General features: G+C 39.7%; 1 protein-coding gene across 1 annotated transcript; it reads left to right on the forward strand.

Moving 5' to 3' along the window:
• The first annotated feature begins 3493 nt into the window (after nt 1-3493).
• On the forward strand, nt 3494-18085 carry dnaaf4 (dynein axonemal assembly factor 4). The gene is made up of 9 exons (XM_078427145.1): nt 3494-3738; nt 6967-7114; nt 7767-7900; nt 8944-9199; nt 11895-12037; nt 13587-13696; nt 14698-14851; nt 16163-16268; nt 16632-18085. Exons 1-9 carry the CDS (start codon nt 3616-3618, stop codon nt 16739-16741), a joined length of 1284 nt encoding a protein of 427 aa, XP_078283271.1. The 5' UTR covers nt 3494-3615; the 3' UTR covers nt 16742-18085.
• Nucleotides 18086-19967: the final 1882 nt, after the last annotated feature.

The following is a 19967-nucleotide window of genomic DNA, read 5'->3' on the forward strand; positions in this document are numbered from 1 at the left end:
AAAAATGCAGATTACAGTTAATGAGAAATGCTGACATTTAATCAAGCTGTTGTTACTAGATTGTGATCATCTGTAAAACAACCAGATAATGAATTTTCAGATTTTGAGTAAAATAAGTTTTTTTCACCACTTATTTCTGAAGATAGGTTAAATTTTCATTAAAAAAAATTATATTACAGTATAATTTATGTTGCAGATGGTAATCATCTTCACAATTTAATCACCACAATGTAATAATTCTGTAAATTTCCTTACTGAAGGGCTTGAACCTTATTGCATCCTGTTTCCACTGTGATAAGCGTACAATAGTTGCGACAAAGTGGATTACTGCCGGTCCTCAGTTCTAGCTAGGAAACAATGCTTGTGTTGCATTTGTATGTTGCAGACCTTGATATTGAGTGCAAATACTGTATTGACATGATGGACAGAGAAGGGGTAGAGCAGTAGGTAAGCAGAGCTTGGGGATTCTTTTCAGACTGTAATGTGGACCAAATGGGTTTTAGAGTAAATTTTACCAATGCAATGTCCCTGCAGTGGACTTCAACCCATATCTTTTTACTGAGGCAAGAGTGCTACTAACAGTCTAAATTCCTTGTCATTGAGATGAATCTGTGAAAGATATTCCAATTGTGTTTTGCATCAATGTATTGTTGTTTTGCAGTCTTTTTTCTTTTTACTCTCTTGTAGAATGTTTTGTGTACTTAATGTATGATTAATGTTTCAGTTTGTTTGAGTCTATGTACTTGTGATGTTGCTACAAGCATGATTTCCAGTGTACCCGTATCTCACTCAGTACATATAACAATAAACTCGACATGACTTGAACACTAATTCAAAGTCATGATTTGCTTTGTCTGCAGTCTGTCTGTTGCTTTAGTTGTCTTTGATAATGGGAGAGGTTTCATGCAGTGTACCCTATCTTTCTCACTCATAACTTCCTATACCTCAATCATACTCGCTGGAATTTAGAAGATTGAGGGGGGATCTTATAGAAACTTACAAAATTCTTAAGGGGTTGGACAGGCTAGATGCAGGAAGATTGTTCCCGATGTTGGGGAAGTCCAGAACAAGGGGTCACAGTTTAAGGATAAGGGGGAAGTCTTTTAGGACCGAGATGAGAAAGTTTTTTTTCACACAGAGAGTGGTGAATCTGTGGAATTCTCTGCCACAGAAGGTAGTTGAGGCCAGTTCATTGGCTATATTTAAGAGGGAGTTAGATGTGGCCCTTGTGGCTAAAGGGATCAGGGGGTATGGAGAGAAGGCAGGTACGGGATACTGAGTTGGATGATCAGCCATGATCATATTGAATGGCGGTGCAGGCTCGAAGGGCCGAATGGCCTACTCCTGCACCTATTTTCTATGTTTCTATGTTTCTATATCTACTTTTATCCTCTACCACACCACTCTCATTACTTGGCTCCCATTGCAGTCAGGGATATAGCCCATCTAGCCCTGGAGATTTATTCACCATATAGCACATTAAAGCATTGAGTAAATCATCTTTATTTGTGGATACTTGTGCTACAATCGAACCTACCCTTTCACTGAATTCTATAGCGACAAAGTTATTTTCCTTTGTGAAAGTTATTAATTTCAGATCTTACCTACACTTTCTGGTTTCACACACAGATTGTCCCTGTTGTCCCCAGTGCTCCTACTTTTACCCTGGCAATCTGATCTACCCTACTCCTGTATAACATTACTGTTTGCAGAACCATGTTACCTATAAATTTAGCTGTTTGCTGAGTTATAACGCATCAATGAGAAGAGAGTGTTCCAAAATTATAATCCATTTTCTCTCTCCACGGGCTAGCTGATCTATTGTTTCCCGCATACTTTGGGGGTTTTATTTCAAAAACACTTGATTGGCTCAAAAGTGTTTTGGAAAGTCCTGAGGTCTGCAAGTTATCTCTTTCTCAGTACATTGACGGAACAGAAGGCTAAATATCAGCAGTTTAGATTATTAATTAGGTTTTGATGAAGGGTCTTTGATCTGAAAAGTTAACGTATCTCTTCCATTGGTGTGCTGAACCTGCTGAGTATATCCAGCATGTTGTGTTTTTTTACTACTTAGGTTCTTTGCTGAAAATGCTACATCAAACAAAGATGGGGGTTGAGGATGCCGTCATCCACCTGCTCCCTCGTTCTTTTGCTCACCTGGATAAGCCGGGAAGCACTGTGAGTCATGTTTTTTTACTTCTCCAGTGCTTTTAACACCATCCGGCCTACAATGCTAGGGAGCAAACTGATGAAGATGCGGCTGGATGCTCGATTGGTGTCCTGGATCACCAACTACCTGACTGGATGACCACAGTATGTCAGGCTGTAGAACTGTGTCGCAGACATGGTAGTGAGCAACACAGGGGCCCCACAGGGGATGGTCCTCTCTCCCTTCCTGTTAACCATCTACACCTTGGACTTCAGATATAACTTGGACTCCTGCCACCTGCAGAGGTTTTTGGATGACTCTGCAATTGTGGGCTGCATCAGTGAGGGGAGGTAAGTTGAATACAGAGATGGAGTCAACAACTTTGTTGAGTGGTGTGGGCTGAATCACCTGCAGCTCAACACCGACAAGAATAAGGGATTAGTGCTGGACTTTAGGAGGAGGAACACCCCTGTTCCCCATCTCCATCAATGGTGTAGACATGAATTTTACCAAGGAATACAAATACCTTGGAGTGTACCTGGACAGTAAACTGGACTGGTCCAGGAACGCTGAGGCCCAGGACAAGAATGGACAGAGCCGGTTGTACTTTTTGAGAAGGCTCCGCCCCTTCAAAGTCTGCAGCAAGATGCTGCAGATGTTCTACCAATCGGTGGTAGCCATCTTCTTCGCTGCCGTGTGCTGGGGCAGCAGGGCGAAGTCCGCGGATGCCATCAAGATTAACAAACCCATCAGGAAGGCTGCCCTCGTCCTGGGGGCGGAGCTGGATTCATGGGAGGTGCTCTTGGAGGGGAGGATGCTCCTCAAACTGCGGAGCATCCTGGACCATACAGCTCACCCCCTCCATGACACACCAGTCAATCTGTGGAGTACCTTGAGCACCAGACTGATTCCACTAAGATGCAGTGCAGAATGCCACAGGAGATCCTTTTTCACTGTGGCTATCAAACTGTACAACTCCTCTCCCTTCTGTCGTGGGGGTAGACTGACCCCTTCCCCTCCCACCCCCTTCCCCTCCCAAAATCTTTGCTTATCTCCAATCCTTTCCACTCGTCACTTTAATTTCATGTATCATCATGTATCTTGTGTTTTCATGATTGTTGGCAGATCAATCTCCATCCTGGGATAAATAAAGTTCTATAGTATCATATCGTACATTTAAAAAAAATGTAATTAATTTTCTCTCTCTTCAGTAACGTGCTGTAATACAACCCCTTGCCTTGCCTGTTTCAGTGATGAGGGTCCACAGTCAACTCTCTCCATCTCTCCAGCAACAGCCCACTTGTCCCGGAAGTACAGTTCAACCGGATGTGCGGTCCCTAGCAACCGAGGCCGCATCCGAGCAGCGGGCGGGCGGGCATCTCCCCACCCACCCACCAACCCACACTCCCTACCTACCTACCTACCTAACTACCTACCTACCTACCTACCTACCTACCTCAGGTAAAATGCCGCTGCTGGTCAAAGATTACACCTGGCAGCAGGCGGAGTCCCAGGTCTTCATCACCGTGCCGCTGAAGGGCGTCGTGGCCGGGAAAGCGGACATCTTCTGTGCGGAAGATTATTTAAAGGTGAGGGAGGCACTGCTGTCACTGCAGGCAGGAAACTGCCGGCGGCAGGTCGGGTGAAGGGAGGGAGGGGGGAGGGGGGAAGGGACGTCTTGTGGAGGGACGTCTTGTGGAGGGGAGAGAGTGGAGAGTGGAGTGGGGGGGGGGGGGGGAAGGGGAGAGGGGGATCGGAGAGGGGCGTCTTGTGGAGAGTAGAGAGAGGGGAAGAGGGAAGGAGAAGAGGGAAGGGAGAGACACTGATTTGGAGAGTTGAAGGCAAAGCCTTTAGGGAACAAGGAGGGCAGAATCACGGAGAGGAGGGGGAGGGAGCTGAACGAGAGGCAGTTGTGACATCCAGTATACTCAAGGCTGATCTTTTACCTCTTTTACCATATTTATATATATGGGGATCTTGCACTGACCCCATATATATAATGAAGAAGGGTCTGAAGAAGGGTCTCGACCCGAAACGTCACCCATTCCTTCTCTCCTGAGATGCTGCCTGACCTGCTGAGTTACTCCAGCATTTTGTGAATAAATACCCATATATATAAATATCCCCACATACCATTAATATATATAAAAATCCCACATTCCTTTAATATCTGTCTTGAATATTCCCAGAGATTTAGATTAGTTTATTATTGTCATATACACTGGGGTCCAATTAATTTTTGTTTGCATGAAGCTCAGAGTAAATAGGATGCATGGTAATGATAGGTAAAGTCGGTTTTTATTGTAGACAAAAAGGTGAGGTCTGCATATCAATAAAAAAATTAAGGTTTAAATGTTTTAAATGTTTCCATCGATATCAGTATCCCAGTTCTATTTTGATCTCGTGATCAATCAATAATTTAGTAAACTGATAGCTAAAAAGTATGAAATCACTGTTTACTTAAGTAAAGATCAAGAGAATATTTTTGGAGATGCACTGGCATCTGGCACACTGGACCAGTGCAGACCGTCACGAAAACCCCACACTAGATACAAGACTAAATATAACAACAAATGCAAAAGAGCAGAAAGGTGCAAAAATCATAGTGCAACCTGAAGTACTGCAAAAAATACTAAATGCAATAATGGAACAACTGAATTAAATGGAATTAAGAGTATATGGCATTAAGCTTGTCTGGAAGAGATGTGGTGTTGCAAGAGATCACCCTAATTTTGGTTTGAAGCCTGTGATGATATTCAGAACCTGCCACAGTTGCCTGGCATTGGCTTGATTAAATTGAGTCTCGACTGTTTTCTCGAATTCAATCTTGGCATCCCGAAAGGCCTATCATACATGGACTTCTTGTACAGTGCAGGGTCATCCTTCTTGAAAGCCTTGGATCTGGACTTCAACAGAGTGTAATGTCCCTGTTCATCTCTTGAGGTGACCTTCCACAGTACCCACTACACACTTCCAGTTACATGGGAGTGTTACTCCTGAATGAAAATACCTTGTAATGAAGGGAGATGGATGGAAGTTACAAAAAGATTTAAAAGGCATTTGGGCAGGTACATTAATAGGAAAGGTTTGGAGAATATGGGTCGTACATGGGCAAACGAGACTAGCTTAGATGAGGTATTTTCTTGAGCATGCATGAGTTAGTCTAAAGGGCCCATCTGCATGGTGTATGACTCTATCAACAGCAGAAGCCAAGAATGGTCTCGAGGATAATGTGAGATTCACTCATCCTCACAGGCAAAGAGGTTGGGCAACACGATGGCAAATAGGTGGGCTGATGCCTCACAGCAACAGCATTCTTTGTTCAATTCTAACACCCAGTACTGTCTGGATAGAGTTTTCACATTCATCCTGTGACCACGTGGGTTGCCTCCAATTTCCTCAAAAGATGTTTGGTAAATTAATTTGTCACTGTAGATTGCTCCTAATGGGTACGTGAGTGGCAGAATATGGGGAGAGTTGATCAGAATACATTTCAGGGAAAAGTAACAGTGTAATGTGATTGGTCTGTGAGCCTGCGTACTCTCGGTTAGTCAAATTACCTCTCATAAAGAAATGTAGAGAGTCAAGGTATGCACATGAGATAATGTTGGAGGATTGCAGGAAGTTATAGATTTCCCGTGTCTGGACACCACATGTATCCTGTGATCCTTACAAACTTCTACAGATGTGCCATAAACGGCTCTGCCCAAGACCACAAGAAATTGTAGGTAGTTGAAGATGTAGCCCAGTCCTTCACATCGACAAAAACGCGCCCCCCCCCCCCCCAATCACTGACCCTGTCTACACTTCACAATGTGTCAGAAAACAAGCCAACCGGGTCATTCTTTCTTCTCCCCGCTCCCATCGGACAGAAGATACAGAAACTTGAAAGTAGGAACAACCAGACTCGGGAGTAGCTTCTTCCCCACTTTTATCAAGCTTCTGAATGGTCCTTCCATAAGCTAGGCGGCTATTTGTCCAATTCACCCTCAACCCATTGCAGACATCGTCTATGGTACTGGTTTGCTACATTCAGTGAATGACGTTCTGCACTATGTATCTTCCCCTTTACTCCACCTAGTGTACTTGAGTTTGACCTGATTGTATTTATGTATGGTATTATCTGATCTGATTAGATAGCATGTAAAAAATAAAGCTTTTTACTGAACCTTGGTACACTTGACAATGATAAACCTAAACCTAAAACCTCAAGTGATGTGAAAGAGTGCAGTTTTGAGTTGTGACCTCTAGATGGCACATTTTCAGGGAATGGGGTTTTAAAACCATGTTCTGTGAGTAAATAAGAACCAACAAACCAATGAGTTGGAAAATGTCATAGGCGATAGACACATTTTTCATACTGCTCTATTATTGATGCCATCTGTGGAATTTTATGGTGAAAATCGTGGTAGGATAAATGGAAATCTTGTGAATCAGATGTCAATTTTTCTTTTAGTGGGTACTAAAATACCCTGGTATGTTTATAAAACTGCTCAGTTCTGGATTAAGGTAACTTTTCAACCATACGGCACTACTTTGTGGAGTTGTACAAAGAGCTTTCTCGGCCCATGTCCTTATATTAAATAATTTAAATGTTCAAGTAGATCTTATATATTTGAGTCATTTATGTAATAGAATTAACATGGTAATATTATACACCTGCAAATCGTTTAAGAGAATTGTTGGTATGATCCTGTGTTTAAAGTGTTTTTTTTAGATTTTGACAAAAAATAGAGATTTGATTCACTATGTGCATTTATTCATTGGACATCAGTATTTGCCTGCAGCTTGTGATTTAAAAAAAATTATTTTAAAAGGTGAACTTCCCTCCATTTCTCTTTGAAGTGCTGTTATATGCTTCTATTGATGATTCAAAAAGCACAGCTAAAGTTGGCAATGGTGTCGTCATTTTCACCTTGTACAAAAAAGAATCTACAATGTGGGAACAGCTTACAACAGTTGAAGGTGAGGGAAGTATTAACTAATTTTCTTCGTACATAGAAAATAAAACAGTACAACATGGGAATGCCTTTGACCACAATGACCATGCCGAAAATGGTGCCGGTTTAAATTAATCTCCACTGCCTGTACATGATCCATATCCCTCCATTCCCTGCTTAGCCATGTACCTATCTAAAAGTCTCAAACACCACTATTGTAACTGCCTCCACCACCGCGCCTGGCAGCACATTACAACCACCACTGTCTATCTGTGTAAAACAAAACTTGCCCACACATCTCCTTTAAACTTTCTCCCTTTCACCTTAAAGCTATGCCCTCTAGTCTTTGACATTATCACCTTGAAAAAAGATTCCTACCATTTAATCTATCTCTACCTCTCATAATTTTATATACCTCTATCGGGTCTCCTCACAGCCTCCGACGCTCCAAGTTTGTCCAACCTCTCTTTGTACCTTGTCGCCAAGAGACTCAAGAGTATTTTATTGTCATGGGTCCCAGGTAGAACAATGAAATTCTTACTTGCTGCAGCCTCTTAATACCCTCTAATCCAAGAAGCATGTAGACTTGAGATGAAAATGAATCTGTGTGAAACACAAAAGTTGTGTTGATTATTAAACCCTGGTAACTGTGAATCATTTTGACTTTGCTTTGATAGTTGATAAGGAAAAGTTGCAAAAAAAGAGGGAGCATGCCATTCTTGCTGCTCAAGAGAAGGTACAAGAAGCTGCAAAAGAAAAAGCAGTTAAAAAGCGAGAAAATGAGAAGTACTCCTTGGAAAAGATGATGAAGGTGATTATTGTTGAACATGTTGAATATTTCTTTTTTTCCATGATGGACAGGTACTTTGATGCACAAGAGGTCAGTCAAGAAATTTGTACGAACTACTCATTTGATTAAAATTCAAATAAAACATGCAATTTAATAAACACAAATAGTAACGCTTTAAGTGTTCTATTCAAGATGGTTGGCCACAAAGTAGATTGTAATATAGAAAGCTGAGAAAAACAAATCCATTCTGCCACCTAAAGATTTCACACATTTTGTGTTCTAGTTATACCTTGTCATATAATGAATATAGCAGCAGGTTAATAAAAAATACAATTTTGAAAATTGTAGTGTAAAGTGGTACCAATGCTACTAACCTGGTTCGGCCAGGGAAGATGCCAGTTCAAACAGCACAATAAGATGAATTAAAAGAAGGTAAATAAAACTGTGATGCAATTGTGACAAGGACACCTTTCTGTCTGGTTTTGTTGATGGTATTGTTAAAAAATGACCTACTAATCAAAACATAACTGGAAGCAAATGACAGGCAGTTGGATTTCCAGATTTTGTCAAAACTTCACTTACAGTTATCTGATTGTTTCCAGCATTTTCTGATTTTATTCCACTTACTGTTTTAATTGCTGCATTTCCCCATGTTTAAATTGATCAAAACTGAAAACTCTGATCACTTTATAAAGGGGAAAAATGCAGCAATCTACTGTTCCCAAACCTACCAGTCTCCAAACAATTAATCTGCATCCACAAAAGTCAGCAACAATATATTGTGGCTGTGGTCTTCTTGTGCGTGCAGATGAAAAATGATCTTATTCAAATTTCACTGTACCTTAATTGGTACATGTGACAATAAACTGACCTTATTGTGCTAGATGCATCTAAACTTTATTTCAAAATTAAAGAATGATGTTATTTGTTATCAGATGAAACTCGAATTTAACTTTGAATGTGCATTTTGAGTCCGCGGGATGCTCGCAAAATATAGAAAATCATGATTGGATGCCTATATAAAAGTGCGTGAAGAATAATGCATTTGTGCTAAAACGTTACAGATAGAGGAAAAGAATAGAGAACAGATTGAAGAATTGAAAAGGCAAGAGCAAAGAATAGCCACTGAAGAATTAGAAAAGTGGAAACTTCAGAAGTGTGAAGAAGAGGAACTAAAGAGAAAAGAGGAATTAAAGAGAAAGGAGGAAATAAAGATTACAAGGCAAAAAGCTGAGGCAGATAAAAGCAAGAAGAAAAAAAGCGAAAATAAAGTACAAAATTCTGCCTCACAAGCACCACATAAGCACTCTCTCAAAGGAGGTAAGCCTATTTCATATCAGTGATAAATGCTAAGGCAATCTAAGTTCTTAACCAGATTGTTGGCTGTTGAGTCTGCCTCATTCACAGAGAATCAGTAAAAATAATTTTTTTTCTTCTCAAAACCATTAATAAAAGATGGTCCCTATGAGAAGTATAGTGATCCAATCCACATTTAGTTTCCCCGGTGTTAGGAAGACTACATCAGGAGAAGTGAATGAAGTCACTACATTGTGAGGTTTGCAAATAAAAAGTTCCTTCAAGTGAAAATAATTTAGGGCCCCTGGATGTTGCAAATAGAGGATGTAAACAGATAGATGTTGCATTACACAAGAAAGTGCCATGTAAAGGATAATGGTTATTAACAGAGAAGAAATAGGAGTAAAGGGGGGAGGGGGTGCCGATCTGAAGGTCTGAAGCTGGGGCACTCCCCACCCCCTCCTCCTCCCACCCCTTCTGCCGCTGCAGCTCCCCTCTTTCCCCCCCCATCTACATTCACAGATTCTAAGCACAAATTCCTTCCTTTATACTTGAGCATTCCAACTTTCTCCCTGATTACCCTTGTGTCAAAAATAGATACAAAGAGCTTTGGGATTCTCTTCAATAGGACTTGCCAAAGTTATTTCATGGCCCCTTTTGGCCCGTCTAATCACCTGCTTAAGTTCTTTCCTCCTGTCTTTACATTCCTCAAAGGTCCTGTCTGATTCCATCCTCTTAAACCTTTCAAGTGCTTTCTTTTTCTTTTTGACCAAATTTACAACCTCTTTGGTTATCCAAGGTTTCCTTACTTTGCCATCCTTTTCCCTACTCCTTACTGAAACATATTTGTTCTGAATGTCAATGAACTGGCCTTTAAATGACTCCCTCATGCCAAATGTGAACTTGCCCAATAACAACTGCGCCCAGTGTACCCTCCCTAACTCCTGCATAGTCTGACGTAGTCTGAAGAAAGGTCTCGACCCATCCCGACCAGGGATGGCAAAATAAGGAAACCTTGGATAACCATTCCTTCTCTCCAGAGATGCTGCCTGACCTGTATAACAATGTTGTACTTTGCCTTGTTCCAATTTATTTCTTCCTGCAAGGCCAAGCCCATCCCCTCCCACCCCTCCCCCCAGCACTCCCCCCCCACCCCATCCCCCCCGGTTCCATCTTCCCATTATCCCCTCCTCACTTGGCTACATCTTTCACCTCTCCCCTTGTACCGACAATTATTTTCTGTTCCCTCTTAGTTCCGATACAGGGCCTTAACCAAAAATGACGACAAACACCTTAATCTTTCGTAGATGCTGCTGGACCTGCTAAGTTGTTCTAGCATTCTAGTTTAGTTCTGCCTTATCTAACCTTGGTTAAACAAGGCCGCTGATAATAGTTTCTTGGTACAATTATGTTGAAACCACTGAAAACCAAAGCAACACCTAAATCTTTAAAATTCTTGTACAGGTCTTGAAATTTTTCCAAGGCATCACTTACTTTTACTCGTGATCTCTAGTCCTAAAACTCTCTAAGATCACTGCAGTCTTACATATCTGGTCTCTTGAATCGTCCCATCTATGGCAGTTTGCCAGTTTCTAAACTCTGGTATTTTCCCCCCAAGCCTTTCTGACTTCCTTTTCTTCTTTATGACACTCCTTTAACTCTACCTTTTTGACAGCATCTTGTGTTTACTGTATTGGGTCACGTTATGGTGTTGAATGTGCCACCACTTTATAAATGGTGGTACTATTGGAATTTTGCATGCTTATTCTGATAATTCAGTCTTTTCTCTCCTGCTCAAGTGCTATCCTGGACACCTCCATCCATCTTGCTCTGGTTGATTCCTTTCAATTTGCCCAATATCCAGATTTATCATGGTATGTCTGATAAAGCTGCTTTAAATGAGCCTTGTCTGTGGAAAAAGAATAAATATTTGTGTTGTCAGCCAATGTTTCATTCAGAGTTCTGGTGCCAGAAGTCCTATATTTGTCAACTTTTTAGCAGATCCAGTGGCAGAGAGTGCTGCCTAGATATAGCAATTGGCTCTATTCGTCCAATTAGGATTTATCAGCTTTTTGGATATGGTCAATGTTTGACTGAGTTTGAATGCCAAGACCACGTTATCAGCAAACATTAAATAGGGCTGTAAAAGTAGCTCTAGTTTTATGCATAGTATAAGGAGATCCTATTGCTTGATCAAATTCCTTGTTTTTTATCTTAAGCACAAGTAAGAGATTATTTTGTGAAATATCTATCTATATACTAAAACTCTCGTTTGTTATCTTGTTTGTGACTGAACTTCAGCCAAAATGGTACACGATAGCGCGACAATTTTAGGCTCACCTTACTCACCATCGTCACTTTAGTGATAATGCAAGTAGTTTTATTGAAATCGGTGTTATATTTTTAAAGTTATTCACATTTTAAAGTTTAAAAGGGGGAGGGGGAGGGAGGTGGGGGGGAGGAAGGGAGGGGGGGGAGGAGGGTGGATAAGGGGGTTGAGGGGGATGCAGAGGGGGAAGGGGAAGTGGGGAGGGGGGTAGGAGAGCGTGCTGCACCAATGCAGGAGAGATTTGGGCCCAAAGGGTCCACTTGGTCTCGTACCAAATAGAAATATGTTGCCTTTTGTTTATTTTGTAGATCATGCGCCTGTTTTTAAAAACAAGGTCAAATTTACAGGATGGTATTTGATGATAAACCTCTAACCAGGATTTCATTGCAGGCAAAGCTGGCGATATATTTACTGAAAACACAAAGGAGAAAATCATACCAGGTCCACGTTCAGCGGGCACTATACAAATACAATTCACACCACGAGTTTTTCCTACTGCGCTGCGAGAATCCCTCATTGCTGAGGAAGAGGAGGTACGGATTCTGCGAAAATGCTTCAAACACATTTGGAAGTTGATTGAAGGAAAACCTATTTTAATAATCCACAAGTTCTGAAACATTTGTTTGTACATAGTTAATCATGTCCATTTGGAAACTGATATATTTGATTAAGGTATTGATTTTCAGATGACTGTTCAAATAAAATGGAATGAGAGGAGCTTACTATTTTTCTGTTAATTTCTATAAAAATCCATCGTTTTGGAAAAAGGAAAGTAGGTAAAAGAAAATGTAGCATTTCAGAGTATGAATTGAGATTGAACAATGTGTGTAACTAATTTTTTTACAGTTTGGTTACCTTTTTTGTCCCTCTTTGTGAATCCATGTGCAATTTCCCATCAACAGCACAAGGAGAGACTGTTCTGGGCCTTGGCTGGTATGTTGTGGCTCAGGGAAGATATGCAGGTGTGCTATAATTAACCTTGCACACAAATCTTTCTTTCATTAATTTCACATCTCACTGTTGCAAATAATCTTCTCAGTAATTTGGTTATGAATGTTAGTGTTATGATTATTAAGTTTGCAGATTATATGAATACTGGCAGTGTCGTTGACAGTGAGGCAAATAGCCATTGGCTACAGGATGTAATTGATCAGGTGGTAGAATGGGCAGTACAACGGGAGATGAAATTGAGTGTGGATAATGAGAGGTGTCTACAGCTTACAATAAGGTGCCTCCTCAAAGCACAGCAGACGCTTGGGGTGGAATAACGTAGGCAAGTTCAAGGATCTCTGAAGGCAGCAGCATAAGTAGATAAAGTGGTGAAGAAGTTCCTTGGGATATTTGCTTTCATTGGCTGTAACATATAAGTTAAGAGCAGGTAGTTTATGGTATAACTTTCTAAAACAATGGTTAGGCTGCAGCTCGAGTACTAAGTGCAGTTCTTCTTGTCACACGATAGGAAGGTCAACTGCAATGGAGTAAATGCAGAGGAGATTCACAAGAGTGTTAAACACAAAATGCTGTAGTTACTCCAGCATTTGTGTCTAACCGGTATAAACTGGCATGTGGAGTTTCTTACTTCACAAGAATGTTGCCTGAGGTGAAGCATTTTAGCTATGAGCCAAGACTGTTTGGGCTGGGTTTATTTTGCTGGAGTAGAGTGTAAATGGGGAACCAGGTAAATATATACAAAGTTATGAATAGGATAACAAAGTAGGATAGGTACGAGGAAAATTTTCCCCATAGAAGGTATTTGAGGAGGTTGGAGAAGGAACTTTTTTCACCCAGTGGGTGATAATAATCTGGAGTGCTCAGCCAGTGGGGACAGTGGAGACAGGTATTCTCAGAACATTTAAGATATATTTGAATGAGCAGTTTAATTGCCCGAGTATGAAAGGCTACAGACCAAATGCTGATACATGGGACTAGTATAGATGAGAACTTGATGGACACATGGACATGGTGGGCTGAAGGGCCTGATTGTGTGCTGTGGCTTTATGATTATATTTAATTAACAATCTTAATGATCCATGGCAGTTAAGATCTATTGGTCATGAACTATTTTCCTTTTTCTATTTACAGTGGCTAAGAAAACAAGCAGAAGCTAGGCGAGCCAATAATGCAGATGCCCCTGATCTGAAAGATTTAAAAGAGGAAGAAAAAAATCCAGACTGGCTGAAGGATAAAGGGAAGTAAGTTATGAAAACATTTTTACTTATGTCTTCATTCCTACAATACCTGGCCAGGTGTATCAAAGTGAGTCAAATCAGTCATGGATGTCCCAGAAAATATCCCAGCCTTTGCTGATAAAGCTAACTGCTCTTACCCAAGCTGACCTATGGGGAGTCAAAAAGGGTTGTTATAACTTTGGATTGCAAAATGGAAAATTATCCAGAGTTTCTTCTTTTAATCACTATACAGCAAATCTTGCCCAAACTGCATGTCTGAAGATCATGTGAAGATATGCTGGGCCCATAACCTTCCTCCTTGGGCAACAGTGCCACTGATAGAGTATATTAAAATATAAGTCAAACTATACACCACTTTCCAGATTTTCCACCGTTATTTTTTCTGTCTGCTTGATTAAAATCACTCATGATTAAATTCTTAATCATGTTCTCACATTCACTCAGGTTCTTTTTGTGTTTCACAGAAAAGTTGAGACATAGAGTAGAAATGACAAATACTTGGGCACAGGTGTAAACTGTGAGGGGGAGTTTAAATGCAATTTACTAGGCAAATTCTTTACCCAAAGAGTGATGGTGCCTGGAAACTGCAGCCAGGATAGGTGGTAGAAATAGATCTGATAGTAATGTTTAGGAGGCCTTTAGACAGACACATGAACAGCCAGGGAATAGAGGGATGCAGAGCATGTGCAGACAGATGTGATTAGTTTAGATTAGCATCTGGTTGGCACAGGCCTGGTGGGCTGAAGAGCCCTTTCCTGCATTGTACAATTCTATGTTCCATGATGGTGCCAATCCTTTACAAGAATGATGATCTGGATATTATATGTGTACAGCCAAAAAGGCATTTAGGGACACGGGGATTGTAGTTTGCTATTAGCTGGGGTGAAATATCACTTAATTTATAGTTGGTTTCCTTTTTCTGATCTATGAAGATCTGATTAACTTCTGCAGTAAGTTATAGATCAGCTTATCATGGTTGCTCAAACATTGTCTTCCTTTTTCAGCAAGCTGTTTGCTTCAGGAGATTATCTTGCAGCTATTAACGCTTATAATTTGGGAATAAGATTGAACAACAAACTTCCAACTTTGTATCTAAATCGGGGTGCAACTCACCTTAAGCTAAGAAATTTACACAAAGCTCTCGAAGACTGTTCCAAGGTTAGTTCTTGCAAATCAGATTCGGAAAAATAGCAAAGATTAATCATGATTCAGTTTCTATTTAAATTTAGAATCCTGCTACGTCAACTGAATTTTCAATTTCAGGATTGGTGACAAAAACCCAAGGTATCCTACATTATTCAACAAAATAAGACTAAATTTGTTATGCTTTTTATGCTTTTCAGCTCATTTATTTTCCCTTTTCCTTTTGTTTTTGTGAATTATATTTCTTTCTCATAGCCTGTAGATAACCTATTCATTCCTTTACTTTTCATTATGCTGCTCACTAAATTGTAAGTAATAATGGCCTCCAGGCAAAAGTGGTCAGGTCCTCTTTAAAATTTGCAGATTGAGTTCCAATTATGTCAACGGGACCAGATTTGCTATTTTAACCTGTAGCCTGAGTGTGGGAACAGTAACAAATTATTTGTCAGGGCAGAGAGGAAGAGTAGCTGCTCAAAAGAGGCCTGGGAAAGTAAATTAAAAATGATCTTTTACTGTGCTTTCTTGCTGACCAAATGGGGCAGAAATACTTATCTGGGTTCCACAAAATATTCAGAATTCTTCTAACTACCCATGTGTGCTGAAGCTGGCAATGTTGAGTGCTACATGTTAATGATTCATTTTTTAAGTGATGCAATACTCTCTGCTCCTAAACATGGTGTGACAACTAGATTATTTACAATGCTGTAAGTAAAATCGTCTTAAAGGTGATGAAATCATAACTACATTTATTGGTTCATTATTATTGCTGCACGCGTGATATATATTGAATAACTTTATTTTGTGTGCTATCCAGGCTATAGTACAAGAGGAAGCGTAAAAGAGAAAATAAACGGTGCAGAATATACAAAGAAAGTGCAGATTTTTTTTTAAGCTCAGTGGCCCCAGTGTGATAGTTTGGAAGATTGGGAATTCATCCCTTGCATATAAGAGGTTTAAGCATCTAATAATAGCGGGGAAGACGCTGTTCTTGAATATGTGCTTTCAAGCTTTTGTATGCAATACCCGATGGGCGAGGGGAGAAGATGGAATGACCTGAGTGTGAGTGGTCCTTGATTATGTTGGTTACTTTCCCAAGGCAGCATGTGAAATGGCGATCGTGTCAATAGGGGCAGGCTGGTTTGCATAATGCAATTGGCTGCATTCACTACTCTGCAATTTCTTGAGGTCTTGGACAAAGCAATTGTTTAATCTCTTCCATTCTTCTCTCAAGACTTAAAAATTTAGAAAATACTACAAATTTTTGAAACTTTAAAATGCATCCATTAGCTCCAGTTTGAATTTTGAATTGTTTTTTCTTTCTCATAGGCACTTGATTTATTAACTCCTGCAGTTCCAGCCAATGCTGAGAGCAGACTGAAGGCCTATGTTAGAAGAGGGACAGCATTTTGTGAGTTGGAATTATATGTGGAGGGTAAGAGGATCTTTTAAAATTTAAGTGTATTTTTTCCTCTTTAACTTTCCTTTTATGAAAGTAGTGTTGTAACTTGTGAGGACTAAAGTTTGCAAGGATGATAGATGTGAATTAACCAAGCTTTGATGACATTGCTAAGTGACAATGGAACACATCTATCTGGGGCTGCTTCTTGAACTGGAAATGTAACCCAGATTATTTTTTCCTTTTCTTTGCCCAAGGGGACTGAAGCTCCCTCATTATCAATAATTGTTTTTTTGTAAGCTATTCTACTCTAGTGATTCATGGTGGACAGTTCCTGAAGTCTTGGTATTTATATTATTTTTATTTATTCAGCTGATGCTTTAATTTGCACTTTGACAGGTCTTCAAGATTATGAAGCAGCTCTCAAGATTAACCCAAGCAACACTGCAATACGGGCAGATGCAGAGAAGATACGTCGAGTGATTCAAGGAAATCCTCCTGATCCGTGAAAGCAATATGAAAAATGGCTCAGATTAACAAACAGTTAGCACATTTCTATCTTTCTCATTTTTGTTAAGACTTACAAAGATTTGTAATTCATGACAGCATCAAAACCAGGCATCTTTTGATTTTCTCAGGGGATTCTGAAATTGTCTTAAGGTGACAATAATGTTTAAATAAGTTGGAGGTCAGCATTAAATATTGGTGCTATTCTACTTGCATGAAGTAAAGTTGAATGCTATTTTGGATTCATGAACATTCATTTGCGAGCTGAGCAGTGACTGGGTAGAGGGAAGGAGATGCATTTCTATTCCTTTATCTAAATAAGATTGCCGGTTACCATGTTGCCACCAAAAACGAGGTTTTTAAGAATAATTACACTTTTTGTTACACATTCCAGATCACAGATTTTCATTCACCATGGACTCTTCCATTGCACAGAGGAGGAATTGTTTGTTTTCTCGGTTAATATGTTGCACAGAAACTTACTATAGAAACTAGTTCAGCACTGTTTGGGACCAAATAAGACCTGGGTTCAATCATGACCTGTCTGTGTGGAGTTTGCAAGTTCCCCCTTTGACTTCCTGATTTCTCCCGGTGTTCCATTTTCCTTCCATCTCTCAAAAAATTACAAATTGGTAGGTTAATTGGTTGCTGTAAATTATCAATATTCTGTAGATAGACAGAAAATGCTGGAGTTGTTCAGCAGGTCAGGGCAGCATCTCTGGAGAAAAGGAATAGGTGACGTTTTGGGTCAAGACTCTTCATCAGGGTCTGATGAAGGGTCTTGGCCCGAAACGTCACCTATTCCTTTTCTCCAGAGATGCTGTCCGACCTGCTGAGTTACTCCCAGCATTTTGTGTCTGTCTTCAGTATAAACCAGCAACTGTAGTTCCTTCTTACACCTATTGTGTGGATGATTGAGTAGAATCTTAGGGTAGAGAGGGCTGATTGGATTGTGTAGAGAATTAAATACACTAGGGTAGGATTAATGGAATTGGGTGCTGTGGCTATTTTACCCTAAGAGTCAAATATTTAATGTTTCCTGCTCAATCACCAATGTCAATTTTGTAAACAATCTAAGATGGACATCGATGCTTCTGATATTTGCAAAATAACAATAAATGTTCATGTTTTGGAATACCCTACGAGTTGATATTTTACCACCCAAGGTATTGAAATAGATTAATAATGCAACAATGGTGCATTTAGTAAATTTGAATAATTCAACTATATGCAAACTATTTTTAATTCATATATTATATTTTTAAATAAATAATTGTTATAAAGTCTTGAAAGGCGTTGCAAAGTATTTTTGAAAACACCACACAGTATACTTTGGAATGGTTAAACGGGGAAAGATAATGTCTGCATTGTCATGTTCTTTTAGGAATCTTTTTAAACCCAAAATGTTAAATCAATTAAAGATTTATTTCGTCTGGAACAAAGTAGTTGCTAAGGAGAATTCTGTAATATATGAATGAATATAAATAGTAAAACAGTGTTAAAAAACAAGGATAGAAGACTGGAATGAATTCAACTGTGAGCAATGTTTTCGACACGATAGAAGTATTCAATAAGCAAGAAAAGCATTGAGGACAAATAGTTGAGGTCAATAGGTTAGACCAACACCAATGCAGACAATATAACTCTAACATTAAACTCTTGGTGGATTAAGGTGATCAGGTTTTATTTTAAAATAATCTATTAATAGTCATAATGCCATAATAGACAATAGGTGCAGGAGTAGGCCGTTTAGCCCTTCGAGCCAGCACCGCCATTCAATGTGATCATGGCTGATCATTCACAATCAGTACCCCGTTCCTGCTTTCTCCCCATACCCCTGACTCCGCTATCTTTAATTGCTCTATCTAGCTCTCTCTTGAAAACATCCAGAGAATTGGCCTCCACTGCCTTCTGAGGCAGAGAATTCCAGTAGGAAATGATATGTCCAAATCAATTTGGACAAAGGAATATCATTTGCTTAGAATTACAATTATAAAATTGAAAAATATTGTACGATACAGCCACAACTGAAATCTTTTGAAAAAGTTAATGTTATAAAGAAGGAAATTGAAAAGAAAACAACTTAGCTTGGACCCATCAAGATGTGACAAATATGAATATTTGCAATTATGATGGAGCAGTATTGTGGGGAAATTTTTGAAAGACAGCAAGCAAATTTATTTTCCAATGTTTCCTCTTTACATAGGTGTGTGTTTTGAGAACCCATTCATAGATTTGCTATTTAGAGAGCATTTGGAAAGGTTTAAAATTATGTTTGCTTGGGCTACTCTAACACCACTTCCCAAAACGTGACTTTTGTCACCCATAAAGACAAGGTCAATGGAGATGTGAGAACACCATCACGTGCAGGTTCAAAAATGTAATTGCCAAGTTTCCAGCACCAGCAGTCTCTTGTCTCCTTCAGCTGCAGGTTTTCCTCCAAAACCGCACATCAAACTCATCTGGAATGATATTGCCATTCCTTCATCTCTGGCTCTAAATCATATCACAATCCTTGCAGGTATTGAATTGTTCAAGGCCCAAGTGACCTGTTCCTAATTTATTTATTTGCGCTGTAAGGCAGCAGCTCTACTGCTGTGTCATTCTAGTTGCTGCAAGTACAATACAATACAATACAATATATCTTTATTGTCATTGTACAGGGGTATAATGAGATTGGAAATGCGACTTCCATTCGATGCAATAAATTAATTAGCTAATCAACAGAAATTTAGACAGCCCAGAGAAACAAAATTAGAAACAGTTAAAACAGTATACCCTACAGTATAAAAGTATATCAAGTCAAGTCAAGTCATATCATATCATATCATATATCTACAGCCGGAAACAGGCCTTTTCGGCCCTCCAAGTCCGTGCCGCCCAGTGATCCCCGTACATTAACACTATCCTACACCCACTAGGGACAATTTTTACATTTACCCAGCCAATTAACCTACATACCTGTACGTCTTTGGAGAACAAATGGTGAACATTGCAGACTTGGTGTCCTGATGGTGGTGGGAATGGATACAACAGATGATCAAGCAGGCTGCTTGAAAGTGAATGCGTGAAGTTTAGTTTTGTTAGATAAGTAGGTTTTTCCCTTGTGTGGATTTTCTCACAACCTCCTACAAGACCAATATGACATTTGTCTTTCAGAATGTGGCCATCAAAGTTAATAATGGGGATGCCGAGTTACACTTAGAAACATAGAAACATAGACATAGA

This window comes from Rhinoraja longicauda, chromosome 33 (genome assembly GCF_053455715.1).
Source record: "Rhinoraja longicauda isolate Sanriku21f chromosome 33, sRhiLon1.1, whole genome shotgun sequence".
Classification (NCBI taxonomy): Eukaryota; Metazoa; Chordata; class Chondrichthyes; order Rajiformes; family Arhynchobatidae; genus Rhinoraja; species Rhinoraja longicauda.